Raw genomic sequence first — 16,663 nt, 5'->3', positions numbered from 1 at the left:
GGGAACAATGTCAAACCCCATCTGCCAGTGGAGAAGAGCCAAGAAAAAAAAAAAAAAAGAAACATTTACCTAATGATGTGCCTCACACACAGTCACAGGACATTTGTGCACCATTAGTTAGACAGAGTGAGATAGAATGAGCAACACATACGCCAAGAGAGACACCTCACTTATCTTCAGGTTTGAAAAGCATGATTTAACTTATACTGTGTGGAATCATAATTCATTCAGACCTTTCCCACAAGCCAGGCAGAAAAGGTATTAATTTAATAAACCTGTAAAGAAAAACCCTGTCTGGAAGCAGAGTAAATGGCAGTGATGGATTAGCCCAAGCTCAGAAACTTAATTTTAGGGAAATCACTTTAAACCTTGAACACTGAGAACCTGAAGTATTTATGAGGAAGTGAGGCTTCAGTGATGGAGCAAGCCAAGGAAGAAAATCGCCTCACTCTCTTGCGGGGTCAAGTCAGGTTCACACTAAATGGGTAATACCTCAAGGATTGCTCATGCACGCATTTGTACAGTGCTGTGAAAAAGTTTTTGCCCCCTTCCTGATTTTTTAGTGCATTTTTTTTTGTGCATATTTGTCACACTGTTAATTTTAATATTAGACAAAGATAGCTCAAGTAAACACAAAATGCAGTTTTTAATTGATGGTTTTGTTTCTTAAATGATAAAGGTTATCCAAATCTACCTGACCCTGTATGAAAAAAAAGCAAAAGTCCCCTAAACCTAATAACTGGTTGTGCCACCCTTGGCAGCAAGAACTGAAATTTTGGCCCACTCGTCTATGCAGAATTGCTTTAATTCAGCCACATTGGAGGATTTTCGAGCATGAATAGCCTGTTTAATATCATGCCAAAGCATCTCAGTCAGGACTTTGACTAGGCCACTCCAAAACCTTAAATTATTTATTTGTTTTTGAGCCATTGCGAGGTGGACTTGCTGGTGTGTTTTGAATCATTGTCCTGCTGCATAACTCAAGTGAGCTTCAGGACATGAATTGATGGCCAGACATTCTCCTACAGGGCTTTCTGATAGAGAGCAGAATTCATGGTTCCATCAATTACAGCAAGTCATCCATGTGCTAAAGCAGCAAAGCAGCCCCAGACCATCACCCTACACCAACATGTTTGACTGTTGCTATGACAAGATGAACCTTTGTGTTCGTTTTGGTCAGCAGTGGTTTTCTCTATCATGGATGCCATTTTTAGCCAGTTTTTTTTTTTTTTATTGTTGAATTGTGAACTCTGACCTTAACTGAAGCAAGTGAGGCCTCCAACACTTTTTTCACATAGGGCCAGGTAGGTTTGTATACTGGGTTATCTTTGTCTAAAATCAAAGTTTATTTTGATCTGAAACATGTAAATGTGACAAATAAGAAATCAGGAAGTGAAAACATCAAATGCATGCTTTTAAAAAAAAAAATTTTTTTTATGCATGCTTTTAGAGACACTGTGCACAGAGGACATTAAAGATGCAGGGTAGTATGAACTGTAGACAGGTTTATAAAAACATCAACGTGCCAGTGACTGCAGTGGCAAAATAGTGAGGGAAGATCGAAGTGAGTCTGGCAGCAGCACAGAGCAAGGGGATTAGATCATGATATTGATCAATGCTGTATATGATGCTGGCTGCAGAATGGCCACCGTAGTCACACAAAGTAGACAAAGACGTTAAGCAGAATGACTGGCACTGATGAAAGTGTCTGGTTGCTCTGCTGGGGCCCATTCACACAGATGGGACAGCGTTTTGGCTCCATCCCCAGCTAAGTAACTCTCACAGAGATGGGGATCCTCGTAGCATGTCTTTTATTATGCTGTCTCCACTAATTGAGAGAGGATAAAATACAGTGTAAACTCATCAGGTAGGAGTTAAATGGAAATTAAATCAAGGAAGTGGTGCTTTGTTTGTGTCCATTAATTTGTAGGTTAGCAGATAGGGTAGGAGAGAAGGGGAAGACTGCAAATGAAATAATTTATTTAGAAGGAATGAGTGAAAGATTAAGAAGTCATCAAAGGTATTGATTATAGCACGGACACACACACACACACACACACACACACACACACACACACACACACACACACACACACACACACACACACACACACAAATAAAAGAAAGCAATAAACAACTGCAAACATTAAACACTAATATACGGTCACTTTTGATGCTGTCTTCTAAATTACTTTCTGACACTCTTGATTGGCTATTAAGTGAAAATAAAAATTTTAATAGCACTGTAGCTTTCATACAGTCATACACATTCCTCCCACTACATACACCCACATACACCTAACACATCTCCTCAACCATTTTGAGTGGGAGGACAGGGTGGGCAAGGTCTTTCCACACCCGGGTTTCGTGCACGGTTGCGGAGGGCAGAAGTTACCCCTGCCTACCGCTCCCCGCTGCTCCCGACTGATTGTCACTGCCGCCCCTGGGATGTGGGTGCCTGGGGGTCCTGGGGTGTGTGGCCGGATGTCTTGGCGTGGCTTCTGGCCCGCTCCCTTGGCGGCTGTGTCCTGGGGGTGGCTCGGGCCTCTTCGGCGTCGCGGGGGGTTCTGCTGGGTGTCGGGCGGTTCCTGGGTGCCTGGGGCCTCGGGGCTGCATTCTCGGCTCGTGCTGGGGGGCCCGGCCTGCCGGGGGGGGTGGGCTGCTCATTGCCTCTGGCTCTCTGGGGTCTTGCCCATTGACCGTGGGGGCTCCGTCTGGGGTCTTCCTCCTCTGGGGTGTGCGCTGTTGCCATTGGGATGTGTGGTCTCAGGTCTTCTGTGCTCCTGGTGGGCCGTGGATGACCCGGGTCCCCTGGGTCTTTTCATGCCTGCCTCTGGATCCCGGGGGGGGGGGGGGGGGGTTGCGGCTTCTTGCCCTCATTATTGAGTACGTTCCATGACAGAGGAACACACATACATTACTACAAACTACAGCAAGACTTTATGTGTGTGTATATGCATGTGTATATATATGTGAATGTTTATGTATGTGTAGCTTTTATCTTCTATTTTTTTCCTTTCTGCTCTCCATCTCTCTTCTTCTTTCCCTGCCTGTCAGATCTGGCAAGAATAAATAAAATAAAAATACAATTAACAAGAATAGCCTATAGAAAATTTATAGCGCACTTCTTGTAAAAGCAAATATGTCTGGTACAATAATGCCTTCGGATTATCATTCTGATTGCGAAAACTGCCAGACATGACAGGTCAAAAAAAAAAAAAAAAAGAAAAAAAAAGGAAAGAAAAACAAGCACAATAGGCTGCAGAGCTATGATATTTACCATGCATTCACCCTTAGTCATGATTTGGGTCTAAAATACGTAGTGTCCATTCAATGTGTGAGCCTCAGCCTCAGGTTATCAGCACAAAACATGAGTTTTACCAAAGAGATACAGTATTTGCTGCTTAGAGCAGTTTTTCTAAAGCTTCTGAAATGTGTGTATATAAAATAAAAGCAGAAAAATAAATGATTTACAAATCAATTAAAGGATATATTTAATTGAAAATAGCACAAAAAGATATCAAATGTTGAATCTGAGACATTTTATTGTTTTTGAAAATATTTTTATTGATGCCAGCAACATGTTTTAACAAGGTTTTGCCCCCAACACAACAACAACAACAACAAAGTCCAAGTGGAAAGTCTCACAGCTATTTAGGTTAACTGGCAACAGGTCAGTTAGATCCATCCATCCACCCTTCTTTATCCCACTTGGGTCACTGTGTTACCACAGAGGCAAGTATCTCATTCTGACATCCACACCCTGATTGGGTACAAAAGAGCAGAGAGGGTGACAGAGACAACATGTCGCCCTCTCTGCTCTCGTTCGCCACTTTGTGACAGACTGTTAGGCTGAATACTTTGACAGTTTAAGAATAACATTTCTCAATGTAAAATCTAGTGGCTCTGTAGTGCAGTGGTTTACACTTTCACCGAACAAGTGAAGGATCCCCGGTTTGATCTCGGGAGGAGACACAAATCCATTTGGGGTTGTGTCAGGATGAGCATCCAGTGTAAATAGCTGCCAAATCAAACCTGCAGAGCTGCATGCTGCGCTGATCCGTCATGAATAAGGAAGTAGCCAAAAGTAGCTTTATTTCTAAATGTAGAATACATACATGTTTTGAACAAACACAAGCTGCCATCCAAACATCTTTGGGCTTTACTTATTTCAACAAGACATTACTAAACTACATTCTGCATGGCCTGACTTAGCAGTAAATGAGTAACATGCTAAACTGTTGACATTCTACATTAAGCACTTATGAAAAGAGTATTTAGCTTTCAGTAGTTCAGTTCAGTTTCAGCAACTCAGCTCTCTCAAATGCTTACAGAGGGTTGTTAAAGGAAGAGGTAATCCTGCAGAGCGGCTAACATGCTCCTGTCCTGACTTGTTCTTGAAAAACATTCCTAGCATTAAATTTAAATTGAACTATATTTTTCATTACAAAAAAAAGTGAAAGGACTTTTGGAAACTTGTTCTCATATTTTCCCAATATTAAGAATTCAACAAACGCAAATAGGTTCATAAAATTTAGAAAAAAAAAAAATCATAAAATTTCACATTGCATATATCGCTGTATGTGTACTTTCATTCTGATTCAAATTGCAGACATTGTGTAAATCTATCTGACAGGCCAGACATTTTTAGAGTGAATTATCTGAACATGTAAGGGACAATGACAGATGCTACTTCTGAAGCATTTTAAAACGATGCTACTCGACTCAGGTCGCCTGCCTCCCCTCAGTTTCTCTCGCTCTGTTCGGATAACTATAAAGCCCTGTGGTTCCTCCTCTATAAACTTCAACCAATTCACACCAATCTGCTGAACTCAGCAGGCTCGGGCAGGGGAAAATGGACCACAACTGTGTGTGTGCCTGCAGGCTATTGAACAGCAGAGCTTGGAAGACTCCATCTCATTCAGGCTGTTCAAGCACTCTGCATTACACCTCTCCCTTAGCTTACTTTTTTTTTTTTACACTTGAAGAGGCGTTTAGTCATAGATATGAACATTGATTCATTTATTCTTTTTCTTGTCCTTGAGAATTTCAGTTTCTCAAGAGAGCTCAGGCCGGCACCGCCCAGATGTCTTGAATATGAAGACAAATGCCAACTTACAACTGACAAAATTCTTTCCTGTGAAATACCCAGTGAGTCATCTGTGTTATCAGAGCCAAAAAAAGCAAAGAAACCCTGAAAGAAGAAACCAGCTGGCAGTAAATATGCTTAAGCATTGGTAATCAACTGTACTTTTAGTGCTGCTAGCAATCTCTTACAAATTCCTATCTGAAAAATTACCTGTACTAAATCAAGGTAAAAGGACTATCTGCACCTGAGAGGAAATGATGGCAGCTCTCTGAAAATGTTAACTGAATGTCTTAATGACATTAAAGCCTGGATGGCTTTACATTTTTTACATTTTAACAAAAGCAAGACTGAGGTCATGATCCTTAGACCCAGTAGTTCGAGCAGTACTGCAAAATTGGACCTGGGCCCACTTGATCTTTATGTGAGGCCCGTAGTAAATAACCTTGGTGTGAAAATGAACTGTGATCTAAAGCTGTAGAAACAGAAAAACATGAGTTATACATGCTTTTATTTCTACTAGACTTGACTACTGTAAGGCCCTGTACGTTGGTATAAACCAGTCCTCTCTTTCACGCCTTCAATTGGTCCAGAATGCAGCCACTCGCCTTCTTACTAGAACTCCTAAAACTGAGCACATCTCCCCTGTGCTGGCCTCCCTTCACTGGCTTCCGGTATGTTTTAGGATTGATTTTAAGATCTTATTGTTTGTTTTTAAATCTCTAAATGGGCTGGCCCCATCATATCTTACTGAACTCCTATGTTCCCTCTAGGTCACTGAGATCTGCAGACCAGCTACTTCTCAGTGTTCCTAAAACTAGGCTTAAGAACAGGGGGGACAGAGCTTTCTCAGCCATAGCCCCTAAACTATGGAATGAGTTGCCCCTTTATGTTAGGTCAGCTTCTACTCTGCATGCTTTTAAAGTGCGTCTTAAAACTTATTTTTATTCCTTGGCCTTTAAATTGGCGTGAGAGCTATCTCTCTGAGCTGTTGTATTGTTTTTTTATATTTTAGATGTGTGTGTGTATTTGGTGTATTTATTTTATTTTTCCTATGAACACTTTGGTTAACTCTGTTATTTTAAATGTGCTTTATAAATAAACTTGGATTTGGATTTGGAAGGCGCTGAAAACAGTCCTTAGAGATTTTGGTCCATGCTGACATGAGAGCATCACACAGATGCTGCAGAGTTGTCAGCGTCACATCCATGATGTGAGTCTCCCATTTCACCACATCCCAAAGATACTGCTCTATTGGACTGAGATCCGGTGACTGTGAAGGCCACTTGAGTACAGTGAACTCATTGTCATATTCAAGAAACCAGTTTGAGATGGTTTGAGCTTTGTGATATGGTGTATTATTATCCTGCTGGAAGCAGCCATCAGAGGATGGGTAAACTCCAGTCTTAAAGGGATGGACATAATACTATTGTATATAATACTACTCAGGCAGGCTGTGGTGTTTAAACAATGCTCAATTTGGTACCAACGGTCTCAAAGTGTACTAAAATAATATCCAACATACTATTACACCACCACCAGCCTGAACCACTGATACAAGGCAGGATGCATTCATGCTTTCATGGTGTTTATGCCAAAATAAGATGCTACCATTTTCACCCAGAGAACTGTGGCTCACTGAATATTTTCTCCTTTTCAGACCATTCTCTTTCTTCCTCATTCAGCAGGCCATCTTGACCATGTCAACATGCGTAAATGCACTGAGTTGCTGCCATGTGGTTCTGGGACAGGTGTACCTAATAAAGTGGCCGGTAAGCATGCATGAAACATTGCAATATTTTCAAACCAAAGTTATTGGTCTGGCTCTTATTACATGTGGAGGACCTAGCGTGTATGTCTCGTATGCCACCTGTGTCCTTCTAACCTTCTTTGGGAAAATGGATGCTGTTTCTCAGTATAACAAGACATTTCCACTGGTTTCTGAAGGGAATCAGCTATCATCTCTTCACTCCATGTTGCAACCTAGCAGAAGGGGCTCAGCGATAGTCCCAGCCAGAGAAATGGGCCACAGATACTAAGCAAATGGAGATGGATGGGGCTCCATGTGCAAAGCAGCAGACAAGCTGTCCCTGATAAATGGTTTTTCACCAGGACACTTGATCTCTCTCGCTCTCAGCCTAAAAAGCAATCTCACACTTTGCATGTCTGTGAATATTAACAAACCCTCCAACCCTGCACTCAAATGTCATCTATTGTGTTGCACATGGTGCCAGGCAAGAGAGCCAATTTGATAGAGAGGACTGTTACTGTGTGTGTTTGAAATAGAGTCAGAGGGAAGAAAAAAAAAAAAGGAGAGAAATCCTGTTCTCTTTTCAGACATCCATCAACACAGAACAGGGACAGTATGGCTCTGGTTTCAAAAACTCCATGACATATTGCTGCTGCCAAGCTTCACACTAGGCTCTGGCAATGTACTTCATAGCTATATTCTACAGTCTGGATTTTTCTAATTATTACATCTTATTTCAACCTTGAGCACTTCCAGCTTTGGTTTTATAATGTGCAGTTTGACATACTGCTATATTGATGCATTGTAGCAGGGGGGAAAATGGGTGGAGAACTTTTTTCAGGTGGTAAATATTTTGTTGGGTAGTGTAATTAGTCCAGGCTGGCCTTGACACATTTTTGCTTATCTAATATCTAACATTTCATCTAGTACTGTATCAGCTGTGGTCGTCGCCATGCAACATGGCACGGGGCTAATTCCACACAACACAGAGGGAAATGACACTCATCAAGCCGCATCATCTAGCATGATCTGCAGCTGGCAGCTTTGAGGAGCAAAGTCACCAGCTCCATTTTTCTCTCCTCTTTATCCTCGCCGCCTCTTTCTTCTCCAGTCAAAATGGCAGGTTAACCCATATGAACCATCTGTCATTGCTGCAGTGCTTCACACCTCCTAGTCTGGCCCCTGGAAATCAGTGGCATATGTTACTACTGCTGTGGGCAGCAGGCTGATCTGGGGATGATAAGTCAGGACAAGCTTAGGATGTACAGCCCGGGCTTCAAAGACTGAGGCCAGGCAGACAGAAACTCTCTAAAGTGCAAGAATCATAAAACTCTTTGTAGATTCATGCCTAAAACTGCGCATACACTACCAAAAATGTGCAAATGCATTTTCTTTTTAATCACATCAGTAATGTGGTGCATATTTGTATCATTGATAAATTTCAATGTGCATACCCACAAGCCTGATTTCTGCTTCCACCTTTAGCCACGAATGGACACTCCTTTATTATGTTACTCCCACATACATTTTCTGTTTGCAAAACAGACATGGCATTGAAAAGCAGCAAAGAAAGACCAAATGTGAAACGGAAACACACATCAGCAAATTAAAAACAAAACAAAACTAAACTAAAATTAAAACAACAAGAAATATATATTTGGTGATCTCAATTGTGGAAAAATAAACAGAAGAAAAAACTTCTAAAAGCTACAGAGGACCCTAGCAGAGACTAAAATAAGCAATAGTCGGACAACAAACAAGAGGCAAAGAAGCACAAGGAAAGCAGGCCAATATGCAAGCACAACTATTTATAGCACCAATTTCCAATAATAATAACAGACCCAATAACATTTAATACACACTAAATGATTTGTACTAAAGTTTGTGAATGGTAGATTGTACATATTAATAGATAGGCGTTGTTTGGAAACAAAAACTACAACAACTGCTCAAAAGGTGGCAAAGGGACCCATTGTCAGTCACCCTCATGAAGCCTGTTTATGATTGTTTGGTCAGAGACGTTCACATCAGTGGCCTACTGGAGGTCGTTCTGTAGGGCTCTGGCAGTGCTCATCCTTATACAAAGGAGCAAATACCGGATTAATGACCCTCTACAGATCTGTCCAGCTCTCCGAGAGTAACTGCCTATCTCATGGAATCTCCTCTATGCACTTAAGACTGCGCTGGGAGACTGGACTAACTTGCTGCCCCTCTAGAACACCTGTTGTTAACACCAAAGCAATTGAAACTGATTAAGAGCCTCCTCTGCTAATTAACTGTTCAGATCAGTCTCCCAGAAGTTTAATTGACTTGATGTTATACTCTGAGTAAAAAGAGTTCCTTTAATTTTTTTGAGCAGTATATTTCTGCTTGCCTTACTCTAACATGTGGTTTTATGAATGTGTGAGGTCCACACAGTCTACATTCTTCCTTTATGTGTGGGAAAAGGTGTACAAATGTTTTTTGTGTGTACAGACTATTTATACATCTGACACTTGGGAATCTGGGCTCCACCTAGTACAAAGGTCACTAGCGTCAGGGAGTGAAGCAAGTTTAAAGATGCCACCTTGTTCCTTGGTTGCACAGCTCCAAAACAGATTTTTGGGTTGAAAAAATGGAGTAACCTTGAACAGATATCACTTCACAGTTTTGCTATATTTTTTTGTATGGCTTCCAAATTTGAGCCAGGTTTGAAAATAATTCAAGTACTACAATATTTTAACAGTCAATAAGTGTGCGCTTTGGCTGGTCTGGTCCCGTTTACTAGCCCTGTTATACATCAAATGCTACAAGGTTGATTAGATCGTTACAACCCCCCACCCCCCCCCCCCCCCCCCCCAAAAAACAAAAAAAAACAAAAAAAAAAACAAAAACCAAAACCAAAAAAAAAAACAAACAAAAAAAAACAAAAAACAAAAAACAAAAAAAAACATGAAGAAGACTGAAATAGCTGATTCACATAAAAAAAAACAAATACTATTAAAAGATAGGGGACTATATTTAAATCACCAAAGGTGGATGGGAAGTCGCACTGCCCTGACCTTGGACATTATACCAAGTTTGGGGAAAGAGTGAGCAGCCAAAAATCTATTAATAATTCCACCCAGCTCACCACTGCACCGAATCTGCAAGTACTGTGTGTGCCCCTTGTAGTCCGCAAGAACATCCACCTCCTACATAGTCACCCACGTCTCCTGATAAAGCGCCATGAGAAGCTGCTATGCAGGGCTAAATGTGCATCTTTGGTATGCTGTTCTTCTGCTCTCTTTTCACAGGAATATGAAACAAACGCACCAAAAACAGAAACCACTCAAAGTTTCACCATGAAAAATTTTGATGCGGGTAATGAATGATTGTTTTCCATCTGCTATTACTGGTATCAAACAAGTTTGTTCACACCTGCACATATTTGTCTGCTGTCATAGAATATTCAGAAGAGGAAAAAGGCCTTTAACAAGAGCTATAGTGAGTGAAAGTAAGTGACAGTCGCTTGAGAAAACAAAAAGTTTTTCTAATCACCAAAAACTGAATCATGGTATCATTGCAACACAATAGGAGTAGAAAGGGAGTGAAAGCAGGTTTACATTCCCATACAAAATCCTATACGCAATCATTTACGAAGCGCTAAATTTAGCCAACTGAATGCCCAGCAGAAGAGTCTTCATGACAGCACATTCCAGTAAACAAGAGAAAATATATTTACAGAGCCAACAGAATAACAGATAATAATAGACTGATCAATTCATCGCTCCTTACTGGATGCCAGCATGGCAGCCTTTATTATTCTTGACTAATTTTAAACCATGTGACCACCACTGTGTCATTCCTTGGATGTTACACACTTCATTCATAAAGGCAGCTGTAACCTGTGGCACCGCTGCTGTCACCGAGAGCACTTCCAAATGACAAATGCATGTGTGAAACTGTAATGATAGGTATGCGCTGGGATGCCTGTGACCTGAAAATCAGGAATTCCAATCTCTAAAAGGTCACCGAACACAGTTTGACGCTCTCTTTGTGAGAGATTGCTTAATGTTTTTTATCAGTTTACTGAGTGCTTCTAAACCTTGTCAAAGACAAAGAGGGGGTTTTCTCTGATCAGACTCATGATAAATAATATTTACACTGATGAATTCATAAATCGTCCACAGTCATATCTTGGCTCTGCATGAGTTTTTCACAGCACAATGCTAAATCCCAGGGGACCAGGGTTTCATATGGTGCCCTTTGAGACTGCCTACTGCGATGATGATTTTGCTGGGGCTGCCAGATCCTGCCCTTTTCCTGTGGCATTGCTATGCATTTGTTTTCTGTTCATTTTGTGAGCAAGTGAGTGAGAAAAATATGAAGTACGATAACAGAGTGGGTGTTTGGGACAGGACCCATCTGTCCTTGCCCTCCGTCCCACAGAGCCATCAGCCTGGTCCAGGCTATACCAGGCAAAGTCCAGCGGGATATGGTCATCTGACAGACCAGGGCTTGGATGGCAAAAAAAAAACCCCCAAAAAACTGGATGCTCTAATTAAGCTTATGCTGTTTGTGTACTTTTTCTGCATGGATGCCAGCATTGCAGCATGCCAAAAGGGTTGTGAGTCACGCTTCCTGAGTGGAAAGCCATGGACACTTGCTACAGGGGTGCTCTAGGAGGGGTGTGTCCTGTACTGAGAACACTGGGCCAGCGACACGGCGATATGGTGATAAGAAAACAACACAAATGCAGGAAAAGCAGGCTTCATGGAGAGAATCAGGGCTCTGACATTTCAGGAAAGCTATGTTGTTAACAACACTCTTTTTTTTTTTTTCTGACAGAAATCGACATTGTGAACAGAAGCTTGTCTGGTGAGAGAAACTGCTGTGCCATTGAGCTGAAATGAACACATCAGTGGAGACATTGTCCATTTAACACGGTGACACTAATAAATTCAGTGCCAAATATCCTCCACTCTCGGACTCCAATATAAAATGAGGAATGATTCAATATGCCAGGTGTAATTACAATGTGCAATAACGAGCAATGGAGAGAGTGACGGCAGAGCTTCTCCCCGCCAGGGTAGATTATAGATTGCAGTAATTGCAATTCTACCTTAATTATGAATGTAGCACTATCACGCAAAAAGCAGACACAATGAGTCAGACACCATATCTCTAGTATCTTACTAATTGTGGAGGCAAATATCCAGAACATCAATCAATATATAATTACATTTTTGGCTTTTTTCCGTACACATATTAATTATACAAAATTTTCATGTGCAATTGTGCTACTGGTTTGTTTGCAGTTTTTTGCACAAAGTCTTTGGTTTCATGCAGTTTGAGAGACAAATCATAAGCTGACCACATTGTGGTGCTGGTATTTGTTACAAGTGCTTATTAGCTATGTAATCACATCAAGAAGTACCTCAAGCTGCCAAGCAAAAAAAAAAAATAAATAAAAAATGATAGGACCTACCCCTCTCTGTTATCCTCTTCATCCGGGTTAGAGATGAGCTGGGATCCAGCGAGGGATATGTCCAGTGCCGCCAAAGGCAAGTCTCTGTAGGCGAAGCTGACCAGCTGGGCTGGGGCCACACACTGGTTGTCTTCCTCTACCTGCTGGGAGATGACCTCCAGCTCTGAGGCTCCAGCCTGGGGAGGAGCCCTGTCACACACAACACACAACACAAATAGAACAGCATTAAAGTCAGAGAACCGAAGTTCTTCTGAGACTTGCTGAAAATGTCATCCATGAGTAGTTTTGCATGTTTTAGCTGATTATACAATAACTGCAAATGGTATCTACATATTGTCAATATGCAGTAATTTGAGTTACAAAGCACAGATGACAGAGTCGCAGTGCAAGGTTGTATGAAAGAATGCTGCTCATTTGAGCCGGTGCTCCTACTTGGAAAATGCCTCAGCCAGTGCAACAATGACTAGTGGAACAATTTGTTAGTCATATACAGAGTGAAATTCCTTATTTCCAGTTTTTACTGATTTTAACCACACAGATGGAAACAGTTTATTGACAAAAACAATACCTGCACCAGCTTTAATGAGAAAAGTGTATTCCTGCTTTCTAAAGTAAAAGAACAAATGCAGAATGGCCCCATGCCTTATAGGCAGGTGCTGTTTTCCATTCATCAGTATAGACTCATAACTTAGATTTGCCTGAACTAAGTTTTGTTAAAATTAAATAAAATAATTGATGTCTGATAATCTGAGTCACTGAACTAGACCTCAGGGCTGTGTTAGTTATTGTGGTATCAGTGGCTTTTGGAGCATTTTTGATTGGAATTTTCTGAGAAGTAATATGCCTTGCTGAGTGCTGCAGACCAACCAAGAAATTTGGGTTTTGGCTCTAGTGAGTGGCCCTTATTAGTCTGTTAGTTAGCACCAATTAGCAGGTACAGGTATCTGTGCATTGCATCCATACAGTATGAACACAGTTTACTGACCAGGCTTATTGGACTTGTATGATAACTTAGCAATTCATCCTCTCTCCAAAAAAGTAACACAGCAAAAGATTAATGTTCAGGCTTCAAAATGCAGAGTCCAGAAACCAGTAGGTGACATCATGTTGGCTACATCCATTTTTTATGTACACTGTATGAACAAAACTGTATTTGTCAAATTTTATAAATGTCATTGCAGGGCAAGCCATCTTTTCCCTTTTGGTTTAGTCACTTCATGTTCTCTGTGAAGTTAGCTATATTTGGCAGGACCGGACAAGGTGTCACTTTATCTGGCAATGAGGTCTTAAAACTTAAATGTGCAGGGAGGCCTGTGATATCGCAAGCTCAACCAATAGCAGACAAGGAGAGGACACCCTGGAAGAGAAGAGTCACATTGCTTGGCTGCAGTCCCAGTGCAGCCAGTGTAGAGACATCAATAACCGGATCACTTAACAGTGGGGGAAGTCATTGATTACAAGGCAGAGGGATCAAAAGCCACTGGGTTGGTGAATTCTACAACCTCTGCGCTGGCGGTGAAGCAGAAAGGGTGGAACCAGTTAAGATCACTGAGCAGACCCACCTTCATGGTAAATGTTAATGTAGGGAGACCTTCAAAAGAAATAGGTCCTTCTCTTTTCTGATTTGTTTCTTGACTAATAGCTGTGTATTCGACTTCCTTGAAAGCTTATATTGTTCTTCCCATGGGAACTCAAAAATCACTTTAAATCTATTCTTAAATTGAAATACAAGGACTACAAAAAAATCATTCTGCCCTCATTTCCATGTCCTCAGTACATAAAATGCCATGAACCCTTTATCTAACACATCTGTTATGTGAGTCCAGCTAAAAACTGATGTTCAGCTTCAGGGTCAAATGCCCATATATAACTACGTCCGATACAAAACATGCCTGCGTTGTTATCTGTGGAGTTGGCACCTCTGACCAGCTGCAACAAGGACGCTAATGACTGATGACAGCTACAAACTGTTTAGTGCATCAAAATCACATTTTCAGACAATCACAAAGCAGGCCAGGAGCCATTATGTGCAGAGCCCAGTGGAGTGGCTGGTTGCCATTGTGGGGAGGGAGTGGAAACTTCACATATGAACCCCCACCCCCCACCCCAGCAATGCAGGCAAGGACAGCCAGCAGCATGCTAAAGGCTAGTCTCTTTTCAGAGACACGCAATATTAGTAAACACCACAAGGAAGCAAAAAGGTTAAGAGAGAGTGTGCATGGCTGCAGGGAAAATCTCGCACCCATACAGAGTAAAACTGAAGGCTTACCACGAACCCAAAAGATGCAGTTTTCTTTTACACAAGCTAATGTTTAGAAGTGTCACCCAGACTCATACCGCATGGCATTGTTTTACACAGCCAGGTCTAAAGGTTGTCATAAAAGTAAACTGTAACTAAAATTTGTCAGGTTTTTTTTTTTACACTAATATTCCATTACTACAACCCATTACTTTATCCATTCACATGAATGGATAATGACTAAAATAAGACTTTATTTCATTTAATTAATGCCTAACAAAAGTTACTTTTTTTTTTTTTTTTTACTTCCAGCATTAATGACATACTGATTGATTATTTGGTTTAATAGAAAAATCTGGGACTTTGAGTTAGAAGCAGCCAGCATACATCTCCGTATTACACTGGCATATAAAAACCATCTAGTTTGAAAGGGAGTTATGGGTGAACGTGATTTAATTAATCTTTCCACACTGGTTCTGAAATTGTAGCTGACATGTCATACAGCACAGTACTAAAGCCCAGGCACCAAGGTTTGATAAGAAACCAAGGCAGTGCTTAAGACTTTTGTGCATAAATAACTATTAATATTGACTAACTTTAAAACACTGCCAACAACATATGAATGCTAAATTTAAAAAAAAAAGATAGAATACATTATTGGATTCTGTCATGAAGGTTAAGACTGCTGCCTTTATATTTTAAATAACCTGTTCTGAGCAATAAATCCCCTGCTTCTGTCACTGCAATGGATATAAAGTGCTGCCTCGGCATGAACTGTTGGTTTGCAGAGGGCACTGGTATCATTGTCATTCGGAGCGCTCACTGCCACAGTATCTCTGGCCGGCTGTCTATAACCCAGCAGCTTTGTCTTACCCGGTGAGTTAGAATGTGGACAAATTGGCTGCTCCTTGGTGCACAGCAATTTGCTGTCGTGATATCATCACAAGCTTCTGACACAATGGTGAATTTATAGAGATCAGATATTTTTGGCAACCCCTGTGATTCTGAGTTTCAGTGGGACCTTGTTTTGACTTTGATGCCTGATACATTCAAATCTGGTATCCAGACATCCCAACAGCAGATATTTTATTATTGCTGAAAGACAATTACAGACCTGCACCAACGACAGCACCAAGTGTAACAGTATGGCTCATGGAGGATTTTTTTTTTTTTTTAAATGGTCTACTGCACAGAAGAATGAGGTAATTAATTTACCTCACTGACTATACAGACAGTGGGGAAGAAACAACCACCTCTTTGTTTTGGTGCTTTTTTCACTATTAGAAAGAAATTAATATAGCTGGACACTTTAAGCTATTTAGTGAATCTTAAAGGGGAATCTGTGTTTGGAAAGTAACTTAAACTGAGAAAAAGACTTAATCTTATATAAATAAAATTATTCATCTTTTTTAAAAACTAAATATTTGTATTAAATAAATAAAACATGGGATGGAGGCAGAGGATTTAAAACAGAATTGAGTCTAAGAGAGAAGCTGGGAAAATAACTCTGCCACTTCTCAGACAGTCAGCTGCACTAAATATCATCAAATCATGCCTTTGTACTATGAACCAGGCAACACATTCTCTACATTATCTGGCAGCAGACATTATGCACCACTGTCCTCCATTAATGTGCTGTTTTGTGGCCCAGGTAGTGGCCCCTGTTTGTAAGTATTAGAAGCAGCAGAAGATGCAGCGGACTAAACCCATTTTACATTCAACTCTCACTTCACACTACTCCACTCCACTTCCTCCCACTCAGCTCCATTCCCGTGCTCCCTCTCTTTACCCTTCTCTTAACCACAGCCGTGGCTGTCGTCAGAATGCAGGGCCTGTCTGGAGGACCACACACAGAGTAATTATTAATAAGAGAAGATGACAAGTGAACATCCCTCCTGAATGTTAAGAGATGCCAGCGGTGACTGGAGATGGCAGTCCATTCTCTCACTCTCAGAAATACTTGGACGAGGACAAGCGCTACTTTCCCACTGATCTCCTGTTCAAAGTCACTCACAGTAGGCACATGAGAATATGCAGGTCCCATTCTGCTAATCACATCCCACCACGCTGAGACTGACTTTGCATAAGTGTTCATAAATAGAGATTTAAGATTTCACACTCTCTCACACATGCTTTCAA

The 16,663-nt window shown here is 41.0% G+C and overlaps 1 protein-coding gene across 1 annotated transcript in view; it reads right to left on the bottom strand.

Moving 5' to 3' along the window:
- The window catches only part of tmem266 (transmembrane protein 266), a 28,958-nt gene that overhangs the window by 10,233 nt on the left and 2,062 nt on the right, over window positions 1-16,663 (bottom strand). The window contains exon 3 of the mRNA XM_030731628.1: window positions 12,286-12,474. Coding sequence (XP_030587488.1) covers window positions 12,286-12,474 — 189 coding nt within the window. The remainder of the gene's footprint in view (window positions 1-12,285; window positions 12,475-16,663) is intronic.

The sequence above is a fragment of the Archocentrus centrarchus genome, chromosome 6 (assembly GCF_007364275.1).
Source record: "Archocentrus centrarchus isolate MPI-CPG fArcCen1 chromosome 6, fArcCen1, whole genome shotgun sequence".
Taxonomy (NCBI): Eukaryota; Metazoa; Chordata; class Actinopteri; order Cichliformes; family Cichlidae; genus Archocentrus; species Archocentrus centrarchus.
This window is presented reverse-complemented; position numbering and strand designations above follow the sequence as displayed.